General features: G+C 44.7%; 2 protein-coding genes across 5 annotated transcripts in view; one reads left to right on the top strand and one right to left on the bottom strand.

The window, feature by feature from the left end:
* The window catches only part of chdh (choline dehydrogenase), a 42,767-nt gene extending 41,991 nt beyond the window's left edge, over positions 1–776 (top strand). For both annotated transcript variants that reach the window (XM_033036549.1, XM_033036551.1), the window contains one exon: positions 133–776. In XM_033036549.1, the coding sequence (XP_032892440.1) occupies positions 133–536 (404 nt within the window). In that variant the 3' untranslated portion in view covers positions 537–776. The remainder of the gene's footprint in view (positions 1–132) is intronic.
* Positions 777–2,627: 1,851 nt separating this feature from the next.
* Positions 2,628–13,793, bottom strand: part of cacna1d (calcium voltage-gated channel subunit alpha1 D) — a 352,130-nt gene continuing 340,964 nt past the window's right edge. For all 3 annotated transcript variants that reach the window (XM_033036547.1, XM_033036546.1, XM_033036548.1), the window contains 2 exons: positions 8,095–8,415; positions 2,628–5,007 (listed from right to left, as the gene is read on the bottom strand). In XM_033036547.1, the coding sequence (XP_032892438.1) occupies positions 4,714–5,007; positions 8,095–8,415 (615 nt within the window). In that variant the 3' untranslated portion in view covers positions 2,628–4,713. The remainder of the gene's footprint in view (positions 5,008–8,094; positions 8,416–13,793) is intronic.

Genomic DNA, 13,793 nt, shown 5'->3' with positions numbered 1-13,793 from the left:
TGTAAATTTGTCAGGTTTGAGATGTAGAATACTGCATGCATTGGTCATGAAATGCTAACTGCATGTTTGATGGATTTGCACTAAAGTACTCAGTTGTAACTTGCATTACTGAAACAATTATTAATTTTGCAGAAAGTGACATCAGGGAAATCCGCCAATCGGTGAAGCTGAGCAGGGAGCTCTTTGCCCAAAAGGCCTTTGATAAGTACCGTGGTCCAGAAATAACGCCCGGCAGCCATGTGCAGTCGGACAAGGAGATTGATGCATTTGTGAGGGAAAGTGCCGACAGTGCTTACCACCCTTCGTGCACGTGTAGAATGGGGCAAGCTTCAGACCCCATGGCAGTGGTCGACCCAGAGACTAGGGTGATCGGGCTGGAGAACCTGAGAGTCGTTGACTCCTCCATCATGCCCAGTGTTGTGAGCGGCAACCTGAATTCACCCACAATCATGTTGGCCGAGAAGGCCGCTGATATCATCAGGGGACGCCCAGCGTTATGTGACAAGCACGTTCCTGTTTATAATCCCAAATCATAGGCATTTAGCTTAAAGAAAATGTAGTACTCGTTAAAATTCTATTATATTTGAGCATGTTTCTCCCACTTCAAAAAAGGTATGTTTTGTAACGATGTAAAAGAATGTCTGAATATTGTAAATTAGCTACTTGATACAATGGAGAAAACCTTTTTAATCGAGTTTCGTGTCTTTTGTGCTTTGCTTTTTATAAATTTTCTTTCATTGTTTAAATCAAGAATTAAACTTGGAATATTATACTCATCCCTGTGTGCATGGTCTTATGATTATGGTTTGGGCCAGGGTAGTGATGTTCATGGTTTAATCGTATATCATTCCTGCCAAATCCACCGATTATCATAATGTCTCGAAAGAAAGGAATGGTTGACTTGTAATAGTTTAATCAGTATTCTATAGTTTTTAAATGATCGATTTATAATATTCAACTTCTGTAAAGATCGAGCCATGATATTGCAGGTATCATTCTGGTTAAATCATGTCTTGAAATGCAAAGGGTTGTAAACAGCGGAACGATCTCATTTTAAACACAGCTGCAAGTTTTCGTCGTAATAGTGAGTGGATGTACTGTGGAGGCAGTGTAATGTAGTGAGTCTCAACTCATCGGGCAGAAAAAGTAAGTGTTAATAACTCACTGATTGTGAATGATTCCAAGTCCTGGTAGTCCATTTTGGCAAATATAGCTATTGGAAAGATCAAACCAAACAAAGGTAGACAAAAATGCTGGAGAAACTCAGCAGCTGCCGCACCCGCTGAGTTTCTCCAGCATTTTTGTCTACCTTTGATTTTCCAGCATCTGCAGTTCCTTCTTGAACAAACCAAACAAAGGATTTTTCCAAATGTTTTTTATTGTGAGTGGCATATTGGACATCTGCTCTACCTTTGAATCCAGGCTGATGGTTTAGGGCGATTAGTTGGAATGACGGATTCCTCAACCATTTTGCACATCGGCTACAAAGGGACTGAACATTCAGGCTTGAGAAGGCAAGTTCTCTGACAGTTTTTGTTTTCTTGCCGTATAAGTGAAACAACTTGAATTCACTTGAAGCTGATGAACTTCCAGCAGGTGAGATACCAATGGGTGAGTTATACCATCTATTCAAGGGCTTTTTTTCTCTACTCTGGTGACGATGTTCCAACATGTGCACTGGAACAACATTGGAAAGTTTGTGGTTCTGTTCATGTCTTTCCCATCTAGGTGAGCCTACATTGATGCTAGAGTTCTGTAGCCAATGTTGAAGGGGTATAGATGTGAAGATTTATAATAGACAGGGCAAGGTGTCCATCATTAGGTTGAGAGGCACCTCGTCGGGAGCTCCTGCAGGTGTGTTAAAATGCCTTGCTGTTCCTGAAAAATCCTAGATAATCTTCAACCGTTTCCTTTGCTGCTGTCTTCTTCCAAAGCTCAATTTTGGCCACCCTTCTATGGGAAGGATGTTGTTAAGCTGGAAAGAGTGCAGAGGATGAGAAGACTTATGAGGATGTTGTCAGGACGTGAGGGCCTGAGCTGTAGGGAGATTAAGCTGGCTGGGACTTTATTCATTGGAGCGCAGGAGGGCTGATCTTATAGATGTGTATAAACTCGCGTAGCAAGGAGTCCAATGAATGAAATGGTGGGCAAAGATTAAGCTTTTATTCTTGTGACATGGACAGACCAGGAGTGAGCCCTTCCGGAGCTAAAACACAAGCACACTAAACCAAAACACCATCTGTCCATCACTGCATAAAGTGATTTATACCACAGGTTCAAGTAACTGTCACTTTATATGTAGAAATCTTCTGGGAGGCTCTTTAATTGACTTGTTTATTTTATACAGGATAAGGTAACCTATTTGCCCATGCATTATTTTATTCATTGACAGAAATGTTTGGTTTGTACATGCTGTAAGTTGAGTCGGGCAGCAACACTGATATTGTAAAGAAGAGTAAATGTGGCAGGCACATCAGAACAACAGGAGAATGAACGAAATTTACAGGATCTGTAATCCATTAATGAAAAATCTACTATGGAGACACAACAAGAAAAAGAACTAGGGATTAAGGTTATTATGTAAATCTCCATTGTACCTGTACTTAGAATAATTGTTCAGGCTTGTCTAGTGAGAAATTAACTTCACTTTACTTGGGCTTAGATAGAGTCAACTTACAGAAATATACACTATTTTGTATGTACATTTCCAACACTATGGTATGGTGGTAACGAAAATATGTATACAGAGTTTACTGTACCATACAATCACAAAATAGTAGAACCTTATAAACTGAATATACAAATACCATACTACACAAAAGGCTTACTTCATATAAAAGTAGTGATGAAGGTTGCACTGAGGAATGAGTCGTGCAATCATAGATTGCTATAACCAGTGAACTTAAGATCAAGAATACCCTCCTTGGTAATGGAATAAAAACAATTTAAAATCTTATTTATCCCTGACTGAGGTAAAATATCTTGCTTCAGTTTTTGTTACTAGTAGAATATACACATGTGTTTAAAATGTACACAGTTTAAAAGATTCTAGTGGCTGCTACTAGTAATGTACCTGCAACTGAAACAGGCCATTATTTAATATATATAAAAAATCTCTGAAAATGTACCTTGGAAAAACACAGCATCTTCAGTTAATTAAGACCTGTTCCTGCAATGGGAATAGAGTGCAAACAAATACTCGATAAAGCATAAAATACTGATGCACATGCTGATAAAATAGCTCATCTGAAGATCAGTACAACAGCAACCTCATCCTTCAGATCCATGCATTTGTAGTTCTCAGCATAATGTGGGACTGCACACAGCTCACTTCATTCACAGACCATGACTACAAGCTGTTCACGTCATGAGCAATTGTAACAGACAAGATATGCAAAAATCACAGCTTGTTTTACTGAAACGGCACTAAGAACTGTGTAGCTCTAGGCTGATTCAAATTGAAACCTACCTCAAATGATTTTGCCTCGGTGTACCAAAGTAACTCTTAGTAAATGGGTCAGGCAATGAAAATCACTAATTATTACAAGCGAGTTCGAAAGTAGAGAGAATGTACCAAGAATAACATTTTTTAAATATTTATAATTCCTAGTAAGGGTGTAAGTAAATAATCTTTGCATATCCTGTGTAAAGTTAGGTTTATATTTTACTTTTAATTTAAAAACTGCTTGCCAGAGAGCTTTTTTCCTCTGGCTCCAAACTAGCTGAAAACTGTGAAATTAACCTTGCATCAATCATCCACAAAGAAAAGGCAGCTCCATCAGTTACTTATGATTTTGCACTCCTATTAAAAAATACCAGTAATCTATAGAATTTGTGACGGTGATTTTGAACCATAAATATTGCTGCTTATCCGTTACAGTACCAGGATTACAAAATATAGAACATCTCTTTACAAATACAAATTTGTTATCTGTATGTTACAACCATATACAGTTTGCCTACTTTGCAAGAAATGCAGTTTAAGCTTCAAATGAACCTTAAAGAAGATTAATGCCATTCCAATTTCCAGTATAATTTGCTCATAATTCTCTTAATGGGCATAAAATTAGGTTCCTCCACAGTAGATGCAAAAAGACAAAAAAAAGAGATATATCCTGTGTTAAACGCGCAATAAAATAGTTAAGAAAAAATCAGTTATTTTTGCCCACCAAAAAATAATACTTTTTGAGATTTGCTGCAGCGTCTAAAACACTGTTCAGCATGGTTCATATTTGCATGAAAAACCAGAGAAAAGATATGTTTCATCATTTTAAATATTTTGATATGCTTTCCCTTGCTCCCAGCCAAAAGTCCAAACACATTTCTGAGGTAACAACAGCCTTCAGATTTGATTGTCATCACCTTTACAATATTTTCCTTTAAACCATAAGCATTGCCATAGAAAGAGTACACTGCTTCCTTCCACGTCACTGTTACTGAAAACCTCGGCAGCCTTTCATGGTTCAATTATGGCTTCACCTCACAACCTTCTCCTTGGTCCTCTGCATGCTGGTTATTTGATTGGCTCAGACCTCTTGCAGTTGCCCACATTCTTGTATTGAGGACATGAGAGGGGTTATTTGATCCAAATGCCACCAGTCACTCACACTCGGAAGTAGCTGTTGGTCACTTCGTCTAGCTAGTGCCATAAGAAATTCTCCATGACTAGGCACTTCCTTAATGTTTGTACACATGATTAATCCGTGCTAAATGCTATAAAGTAGTGATGCATATCATTTCATCACCTAGGTCCTCTTCATATATGCCAGTGTCTGGTTCCTCGTCACTGTATTCAACACCATAATCTTGTAGCTCATAGTCACGCCTGTTTTTAATGGAGAGCAAATCCCCGGTAGTTCCATTGTGAAGATTTCCATTTAATAAATTGCTTGCTGCACTTTCCATTTCATCAATGGTCATGTCACAGGCATCTGCAAGCTCATGTTTTGTAACTGAAACAAATTTGGGATCTCTCGCATACTGCCCAAGACCTTCCGATATTAGGACCTTTGAAGCAGAAGGAAATAATGTGATTACAAACATTGTGAAAAAATTGGAATGAAGCAAGCACAGCAAACCCTAATGATTTAGCAAACACTGATCACCAAACTCGGTAACCTGGGCATCGACCCCTCCCTCTGCAACTGGATACTGGACTTTCTAACCAACAGACCCCAGTCTGTTAGGTTAGACAAGCACACCTCTTCAACCTTCACCCTGAACACCGGCGTTCCACAGGGCTGTGTGCTGAGCCCCCTCCTCTACTCCCTCTTCACCTACGACTGCACACCTGTACATGGTACTAACACCATCATCAAGTATGCAGATGATACAATGGTGATTGACCTCATCAGCAACAACGATGAGTCGGCCTATAGGGAGGAGGTCCAGCTCCTAGCAGCATGGTGCGCTGACGACAACCTGGCCCTTAACTCCAAGAAGACCAAGGAGCTCATTGTAGACTTCAGGAAGTCTAGGGGTGGCACGCACACCCCCATCCACATCAACAGGATGGAGGTGGAACGTGTTTCCAGCTTCAGGCTCCTGGGGGTCAACATCTCCGATGACCTCTCTTGGACCCACAATACCTCAACTCTGGTCAAGAAGGCTCACCAGCGTCACTTCTTCCTGAGGAGACTGAAGAAGGTCCATCTGTCTCCTCAGATCCTGGTGAACTTCTACCGCTACACCATCGAGAGCATCCTTACCAACTGTATCACAGTATGGTATGGCAACTGCTCTGTCTCCGACCGGAAAGCACTGCAGATGGTGGTGAAAATTGCCCAACGCATCACCGGTTCCTCGCTCCCCTCCATTGAGTGTCCAAAGCAAGCATTGTCTGCGGAGGGCGCTCAGCATCGCCAAGGACTGCTCTCACCCCAACCATGGACTGTTTACCCTCCTACCATCCGGGAGGCGCTACAGGTCTCTCCGTTGCCGGACCAGCAGGTCCAGGAACAGCTTCTTCCCTGCGGCTGTCACACTACTCAAAAATGTACCTCGGTGACTGCTAATCACCCCCCCCGGACACTCCTCCCACAGGAAAAACACTATGTCTGTATACATGTAAATAGATTTATTTATTGAAATCATATTCTATGTCGCTCTTCCAGGGAGATGCTAACTGCATTTCGTTGTCTCTGCACTGTATAGGTATGTTGCAAAGCCTACCTGAAGCGTCGTTGAAGATCTGCTGCTGAGGGTGTGCGCGATTTTGGCGCCGTTTAGAGGGGGCGGGTTTAAAACGCGATTTTCTCTAAGCTGTTCCAATCGAAAATGTTCAGCCTAGTTAATTATTAACGAAAAATCGCTGGAAGACCCCGTCGCAAAAGCTATTATTAGGTTTAAAGGCCTTGAATAATAGTTCTAGTAGTTTAAAAATCAATCTCTAAACCCGCGACCGTCAGCAACCGCAGGGTCTCATAAAGCAAATAGCAGAAGTTAGGTTGTATATTTTTACATTAAAAAGGGCTTCTAAAGATCCCTTTATACTAAGTTTAATATTGCGAGTAGCTCAATTTGGGCCCATTATATCGCGCAGTATTTTTCTCGGCATTTGGGGCACAAATCTACCGCAATGTGAACGTTCTAAACCAGCGCGTTCCACAGGGACCCACTGGAAAGCTGATTTAAATGGGCATTTATTTACAGCAATTAAACACTAAATTCCTTCCATTTGGCCTATAAATTAATGTAAATGAGATTTAAAAATCATGTTTTATTGTGAATTATTTGTGAATATTATTTGGACATTTAGGCTATTTAAAAATGTTAATCATTTATTAAGAAATGGATAGATGTTTAGATCTAGTAATTGAAGTCTGAAATTAGCTACAATTAGGTAACTAACTAATTATATGCTTTAATTTCAGGTCATCCAAGTAAGATTATTTTATATTTGTTTCAGAATGCTTCAATCTATGATAACTGAAAATTTCATTCAGTTCTCTTAATTTTTAAGAAAGTTATGGGCTTTTGACTGTTCACGATCACAGCTTTTTTGTTATGTCCATAGAAAATCAATAGGGAACAAGATGCTCATTTCCCAGTATGAAAATGGCCATAACTTTTTTAATACTTGAGATATGAAAGTGAATTAGGTGTCAAATTAAACTTATTTTTATGCTTTATCTGATGGGATAAATTAGACTTGATTTTTAAAATCTCAAAATTTTGTAACATTGCTACACTGTACACTGACAATGACAATTAAAGTTGAATCTGAATCTGAATCTGAAGCACAGCAAACCCTAATGATTTAGTTTTCTCAAGCATTTTAACAGTGCTCGTTAAACACAACGGGCATCCAGAAACTTAAAAGCGAATTTGAATTAATACTTCAGTCAGGAAAATGTTAATATTTCCATGAAATTATCTGCTATAAGAACATAAAAAGGTGTAGGTTATCAGCTGATTGAGTCATCTTTTAATTCAACCCCATTCTCTGCCTCGACTCCCGTATAGTAGGTCTCTTCCTCCCAGTTTTGATCGGATGAGAGTCAGAGCTCCTGACCCTCATTGCCCAAGCCTTCTACGGGGAATCTCCAGCTGCAGGTTAAATGCAAACGGGAAGGAGTAATCTTCTACTTATTTTTACGTGCTTTCAATTAATCTTGTTGCTTAAATTCTAGCAGATTTTAAATGTCAAGCTATTCAGTCAGCATCTTGGTTATGCAGTGGTTTATTAAACTGTTGCAATGAGCCCAAAAAACTCAAAATAGAAAGATAATCTTGTTTGCAATGAAGAGTCTTTGTCATAATTAGTGGATCATCAGGTAAGGCATCATGTAGACTGGGGCATGAAGCATCAGGAGGTCAAACAATACTCACCATCCCATCCTACTTAAACTGTCTTTAATGCCCATTGACCATATTTCAGTCATGAGGCCGCTAAGATTTCCTCAATGCTAGTGACTCAATCTAAAGGATAAGGTCCAGGTTGTGCTTCAGAGAGGAATGGTGAAGAACGGAAGAACAGCCTGGCACTTGTACTGCGATTCACTGATGCCGATTTGCCGCATATGGCAGCTTGCTACTTCAGAACCGGTTTAATGATTTGTCGTTACTATCCCACCAAAGGTTTAAAATACTTACAGCCTCCACCAAGCTGTCTGCACTTCCTCGTTTCTCATAGTACCGATGTAGAAAGCTGTTTGGGACGGCTAGCTTTGTTGGAGTGTGCGTCCTGTAAGGAATGTCAACATCTTCTGTATACCAAGAGCTTCTGTTCATCGAGGGAAGGCTACCGTTCATGTTCTCCGTGGATGCGACATGATCGACACGAATGAGGGGAGTGTAGTAAGGGGAGCGTTCTTTGCTGGGCGGAGTGGCTGGAGGTGTTGCCCAAGAACGCGTCGATCGTGCTGGCGAGAGCCGTCTGCTTTTGTACGAGTCTAATCCTGCCACAGCCATCACCTGCTCATTCACACAGGGAAATAATGTGAATAGCACTCATTAACAAACGTAGAAACATAGAAAATAGGTGCAGGAGTAGGCCATTCGGCCCTTCGAGCCTGCACCGCCATTCAATATGATCATGGCTGATCATCCAACTCAGTATCCTGTACCTGCCTTCTCTCCATACCCCCTGATCCCTTTAGTCACAAGGGCCACATCTAACTCCCTCTTAAATATAGCCAATGAACTGGCCTCAACTACCTTCTGTGGCAGAGAGTTCCAGAGATTTACCACTCTCTGTGTGAAAAATGTTTTTCTCATCTCGGTCCTAAAGGATGTCCCCTTTATCCTTAAACTGTGACCCCTTGTCCTGGACTTCCCCAATATCGGGAACAATCTTCCTGCATCTAGCCTATCCAACCCCTTAAGAATTTTGTAAGTTTCTATAAGATCCCCCCTCAATCTTCTAAATTCTAGCGAGTACAAGCCGAGTCTATCCAGTCTTTCTTCATATGAAAGTCCTGACATCCCAGGAATCAGTCTGGTGAACCTGCTCTGTACTCCCTCTATGGCAAGAATGTCTTTCCTCAGATTTGGAGACCAAAATTGTACGCAATACTCCAGGTGTGGTCTCACCAGGACCCTGTACAACTGCAGTAGAACCTCCCTGCTCCTATACTCAAATCCTTTTGCTATGAATGCTAACATGCCATTCGCTTTCTTCACTGCCTGCTGCACCTGCATGCCTACTTTCAATGACTGGTGTACCATGACACCCAGGTCTCGTTGCATCTCCCCTTTTCCTAATCGGCCACCATTTAGATAATAGTCTAAGGTACACAAAAATGCTGGAGAAACTCAGCGGGTGCAGCAGCATCTATGGAGCGAAGGAAATAGGCGACGTTTCGGGCCGAAACCCTTCTTCAGACTGATAACAGTCTACTTTCCTGTTTTTGCCACCAAAGTGGATAACCTCACATCTGTCCACATTATACTGCATCTGCCATGCATTTGCCCACTCACCCAGCCTATCCAAGTCAGTCTAGCTCCTAGCATCCTCCTCACAGCTAACATTGCCCCCCAGCTTTGTGTCATCCGCAAACTTGGAGATGTTGCATTCAATTCCCTCATCCAAATCATTAATATATATTGTAAATAGCTGGGGTCCCAGCACTGAGCCTTGCGGTACCCCACTAGTCACTGCCTGCCATTCTGAAAAGGACCCGTTTACTCCTACTCTTTGCTTCCTGTTTGCCAGCCAGTTCTCTATCCACATCAATACTGAACCCCCAATACCGTGTGCTTTAAGTTTGTATACTAATCTATTATGTGGGACCTTGTCGAAATCCTTCTGAAAGTCCAGATATAACACATCCACTGGTTCTCCCTTATCCACTCTACTAGTTACATCCTCGAAAAACTCTATAAGATTCGTCAGACATGATTTACCTTTCGTAAATCCATGCTGACTTTGTCCAACTTCTGAATTATTCCCCTAAATAATCAATTTGTAATTAAACACAACATTCTGGTTTGATAATATCTGTGGCAAAAATATTTCAGATCAATGATTTGTCATCAGAATAAACTTTAAGATCAGTAGTTTGTCTCCCATTTCCTTTGTAATGTATTATATTTGCAAAGTAAGAGTTCAAGCACTGATTGTCACAATACATTTCTGAATCAAAGTTCGGAATTAATATGCAAGGTAGACCTCACTCCAGAAGTGGAGATGCTAGAAACTGCAGATGCTGGAATCTTGAGCAAAACACAAAGTACTGGAGGAACGCAGCAGGTCAGGCAGCATCTGACAGATGATATTTCAGATTGGGACCCTTCTTCAGACTGCTTTAGTTTGAAGAAGGTCCTCAACCCAAAATGTCATCTATCCATTCCCTACCCAAATGTTGCCTGCGTTCCTTCTGCACTCCGTATTTTAGAACAGTTGCTAATGGATGAATGCAACTCTAATCATAAGGACCACAAATCAAATGCTTGATATTTTTTCTGCCACCATCCAACTTCCTTGTGACTGGTTGGTGATGGAATAAAGGAAATCCAACTTATTTGACAATGTTTTTTACAACTAACACTAATAGTTATTATTGTCTCTGGCTTGTTTGATACCTGCACTATAATTAATTCTTATAGATAGATAGTTTAGTTATGGAATTGTTCATTAGTATGAATTTAAGTGCTCAGGTTTCAAAGATGAAGGCTGGTAAACAAGTACAAAAAATAATTTAATGGAATCTTTTATTTAAAATGAAATGTTGCTAATGGGCGCAGAAAACACTTGAAAACACTTTATGTCGCTTTTAAGGTAAACTAGACCAAGTGCAGACCCGTTGGGTCTGTTTCCCCAACGGCGTTTGCGGGGGGGGGGGGGGGGGGGGGCTGCTGCGGCATCACACTCACATTAACCACCCCCCAAACACACAGGTGGGGGAGGGGGTTGAGAAGAGGGGAGAGGAGGAGGAGGAAACGGGACAGATTTGGAAGGGAAAGGAGAGCGGGGTAGGGGGTGAGAGTGGGGGATGGGGAGAGAGATGTGGGGGAGGGGGGGATGGTGAGGTAGGGGAGGAGGGAGCGAGGGGGAGAGAGTTGGGGGAGAGAGGGGGAAAGAGTGGGGAGGGAGAGTGGAGGGGGAAGGGGGAGAGAAGTGGGGAGGGGGAGGAGAGGGGGAGGGGGAGTGATGGAAGAGGGACAGAGGGGTAGGGGGAAAGGGTGGGGGGAGAGAGGGGAGGGAGGGGGAGAGTGAGGGGTGGGGGAGGGAGATGGAGAGGGGTGGGGTAAGGTGGAGTGGTGGAAGAGGTACAGAGGGGTAGGGGAAGGGGGCGGGGGAAGAGAGGTAAGGGGTGGGGTAGAGAGGGAAGGGGGTGGGGGAGAGAGGGAATGGGGGTGGGAGGAGAGGGGAGAAGGGTGAAGGGGAGGAGAGATGTGTGGGGGTAGGGGAGAGGAGGAAGAGTGTGGAGGGAGGGGGAAGAGTGGGGAGGGGGAAGGGGTGGGGAGAGAGGGAAGGGGTGGGAGAAAGAGGGAATGGGGTGGGGGAAGAAAGGGATGGGGGTGGGAGGAGAGGGGTGAGGAGGGAGAGCAGAGGGGTGGGGGAGGGGAGGAGAGAGATGGGGTAGAGGGATAGGGGAGAGGGAAGGTGAGTGGGAGAGGGATGGGAGGGGAAGGAGAGGGAGAGGGGTGAAGAGAGGGAGAGAGGGATGGGGAGGGGAGAGATGTGGGGGGGAGGGAGGGGAGGGGGTAGGGGAGGGAGGAGGGGAGGGAGGAGGAAGAGTGTGGAGGGAGGGGGAAGAGTGTGGAGGGTGGGGGGAGAGGGGGGAAAGAGTGGGGAGGGATAGTGGGAGGGGGGTGAGGTGGAAGAGTGGGGAGGGTCAGAGGGGTAGGTGGAAGGGGTGGGGGTGAGGGGAGGGAGGGGGAGAGAGAGGGGTGGGGGAGGGAGAGGGGAAGGTTGAGGGAGTGAAGTGGAAGAGTGGGGAGGGAGGGGTAGGGGGAGTGGTGGAAGAGGGACGGGGGAAGGGGGCGGGGGGAGAGGGTAGGGGATGGGATAGAGAGTGAAGAGGGATGGGTGGGAGAGGGAGAGGGGTGAAGAGAGGGAAACATAGAAATTAAGTGCAGGAGTAGGCCATTCGGCCCTACGAGCCTGCACCACCATTCAATATGATCATGGCTGATCATCCAACTCAGTATCATGTACCTGCCTTCTCTCCATACCCCCTGATCCCTTTAGCCACAAGGGCCACATCTAACTCCCTCTTAAATATAGCCAATGAACTGGCCTCAACTACCTTCTGTGCCAGTGAATTCCAGAGATTCACCACTCTCTGTGTGAAAAATGTTTTTCTCATCTCGATCCTAAAAGATTTACCCCTTATCCTTAAACTGTGACCCCTTGTTCTGGACTTCCCCAACATCTGGAACAATCTTCCTGCATCTAGTCTGTCCAACCCCTTAAGAATTTTGTAAGTTTCTATAAGATACCCCCTCAATCTTCTAAAATCTAGTGAGTACAAGCCGAGTCTATCCAGTCTTTCTTCATATGAAAGTCCTGACATCCCAGGAATCAGTCTGGTGAACCTTCTCTGTACAATGTCTTTGAGCATTGGGCATTGTGACATCACACGATGGACCGTTCACCAGGGGCTGGGGCTGATTCTATGGGTGAGAAGCCAGTTTATTTTTTAATATTGGGGGGGGGGGGGGGGGGGGGGCTGCGGCATCACACTCACCTTAACCACCCCCCAAACACACAGGTGGGGGGAGGGGGGTGAGAAGAGGGGAGGGAGGGGAGAGGAGGAGGAGGAAACGGGACAGATTTGGGAGAGAAAGGAGAGGGGGGTAGGGGGTGAGAGAGGGGGATGGGGAGAGAGATGTGGGGGGGGGGGGGATGGGGAGGAGGGAAGAGGGAGGGAGGGGAGGGGTGGGGGGAGAGAGGGGAAAGAGTGGGGAGGGAGAGTGGAGGGGGTGGGGGGAGAGGTGGAAGAGTGGGGAGGGAGGAGGAGAGGGGTAGGGGGAGTGATGGAAGACGGACAGAGGGATAGGGGGAAGGGGGCGGGGGGAGAGAGGGAAGGGGGTGGGGGAGAGAGGGATGGGAGAGGGTGAGGAGAGGGAGGGGGGAGGAGAGAAGTGGAAGAATGGGGAGGAAGGGAGGGTAGAGGGATAGCGGGAGTGGTGGAAGAGGGACGGGGGAGTGGTGGAAGAGGAACAGGGGTAAGAGGAAGGGGTGGGGGAGAGAGGGAAAGGGAGGGGAAGAGAGAGGGGTGGGGGAGGGAGAGGGGTGGGGTAAGGGGAGAGAAGGGGAAGAGTGGGGAGGGAGGGGTAGGGGGAGTGGTGGAAGAGGGACAGAGGGGAAGGGGGCGGGGGAGAGAGGTAAGGGGGTGGGGTAGAGAGGGAAGGGGGGTGGGGGAGAGAGGGATGGGTGGGAGAGGGAGAGGGGTGACGAGAGAGAAACAGAAATTAAGTGCAGGAGTAGGCCATTCGGCCCTTTGAGCCTGCACCACCATTCAATATGATCATGGCTGATCATCCAACTCAGTATCCTGTACCTGCCTTCTCTCCATACCCCTGATCCCTTTAGCCACAAGGGCCACATCTAACTCCCTCTTAAGTTCCGATTGGACATGTGTGAACATTGGGCATTGTGACATCACACGATGGAACGTTCACCAGGGGCTGGGGCTGCTTCTATGGGTGAGAAGCCAGTTTATTTTTGAAATATGGGGGGGGGGGGGGGAGGGATTTGATTAAAAACGTGCACTTAAACACGACGAAATGTAATGAGGAGCGGATACTTAGAAAGAAAAGTGAAATCTCTACCGAAATGGAAAAGATGTCGGCGATTCTGCGTCTGGTTTCGGAGTTGCAGTGAATCAAAGGAAGAAATGCAG

This window comes from Amblyraja radiata, chromosome 18 (assembly GCF_010909765.2).
Source record: "Amblyraja radiata isolate CabotCenter1 chromosome 18, sAmbRad1.1.pri, whole genome shotgun sequence".
Lineage (NCBI taxonomy): Eukaryota > Metazoa > Chordata > Chondrichthyes > Rajiformes > Rajidae > Amblyraja > Amblyraja radiata.
The sequence above is the reverse complement of the archived record's forward strand: the minus strand, read 5'-3'. Positions and strand labels throughout refer to the sequence as shown.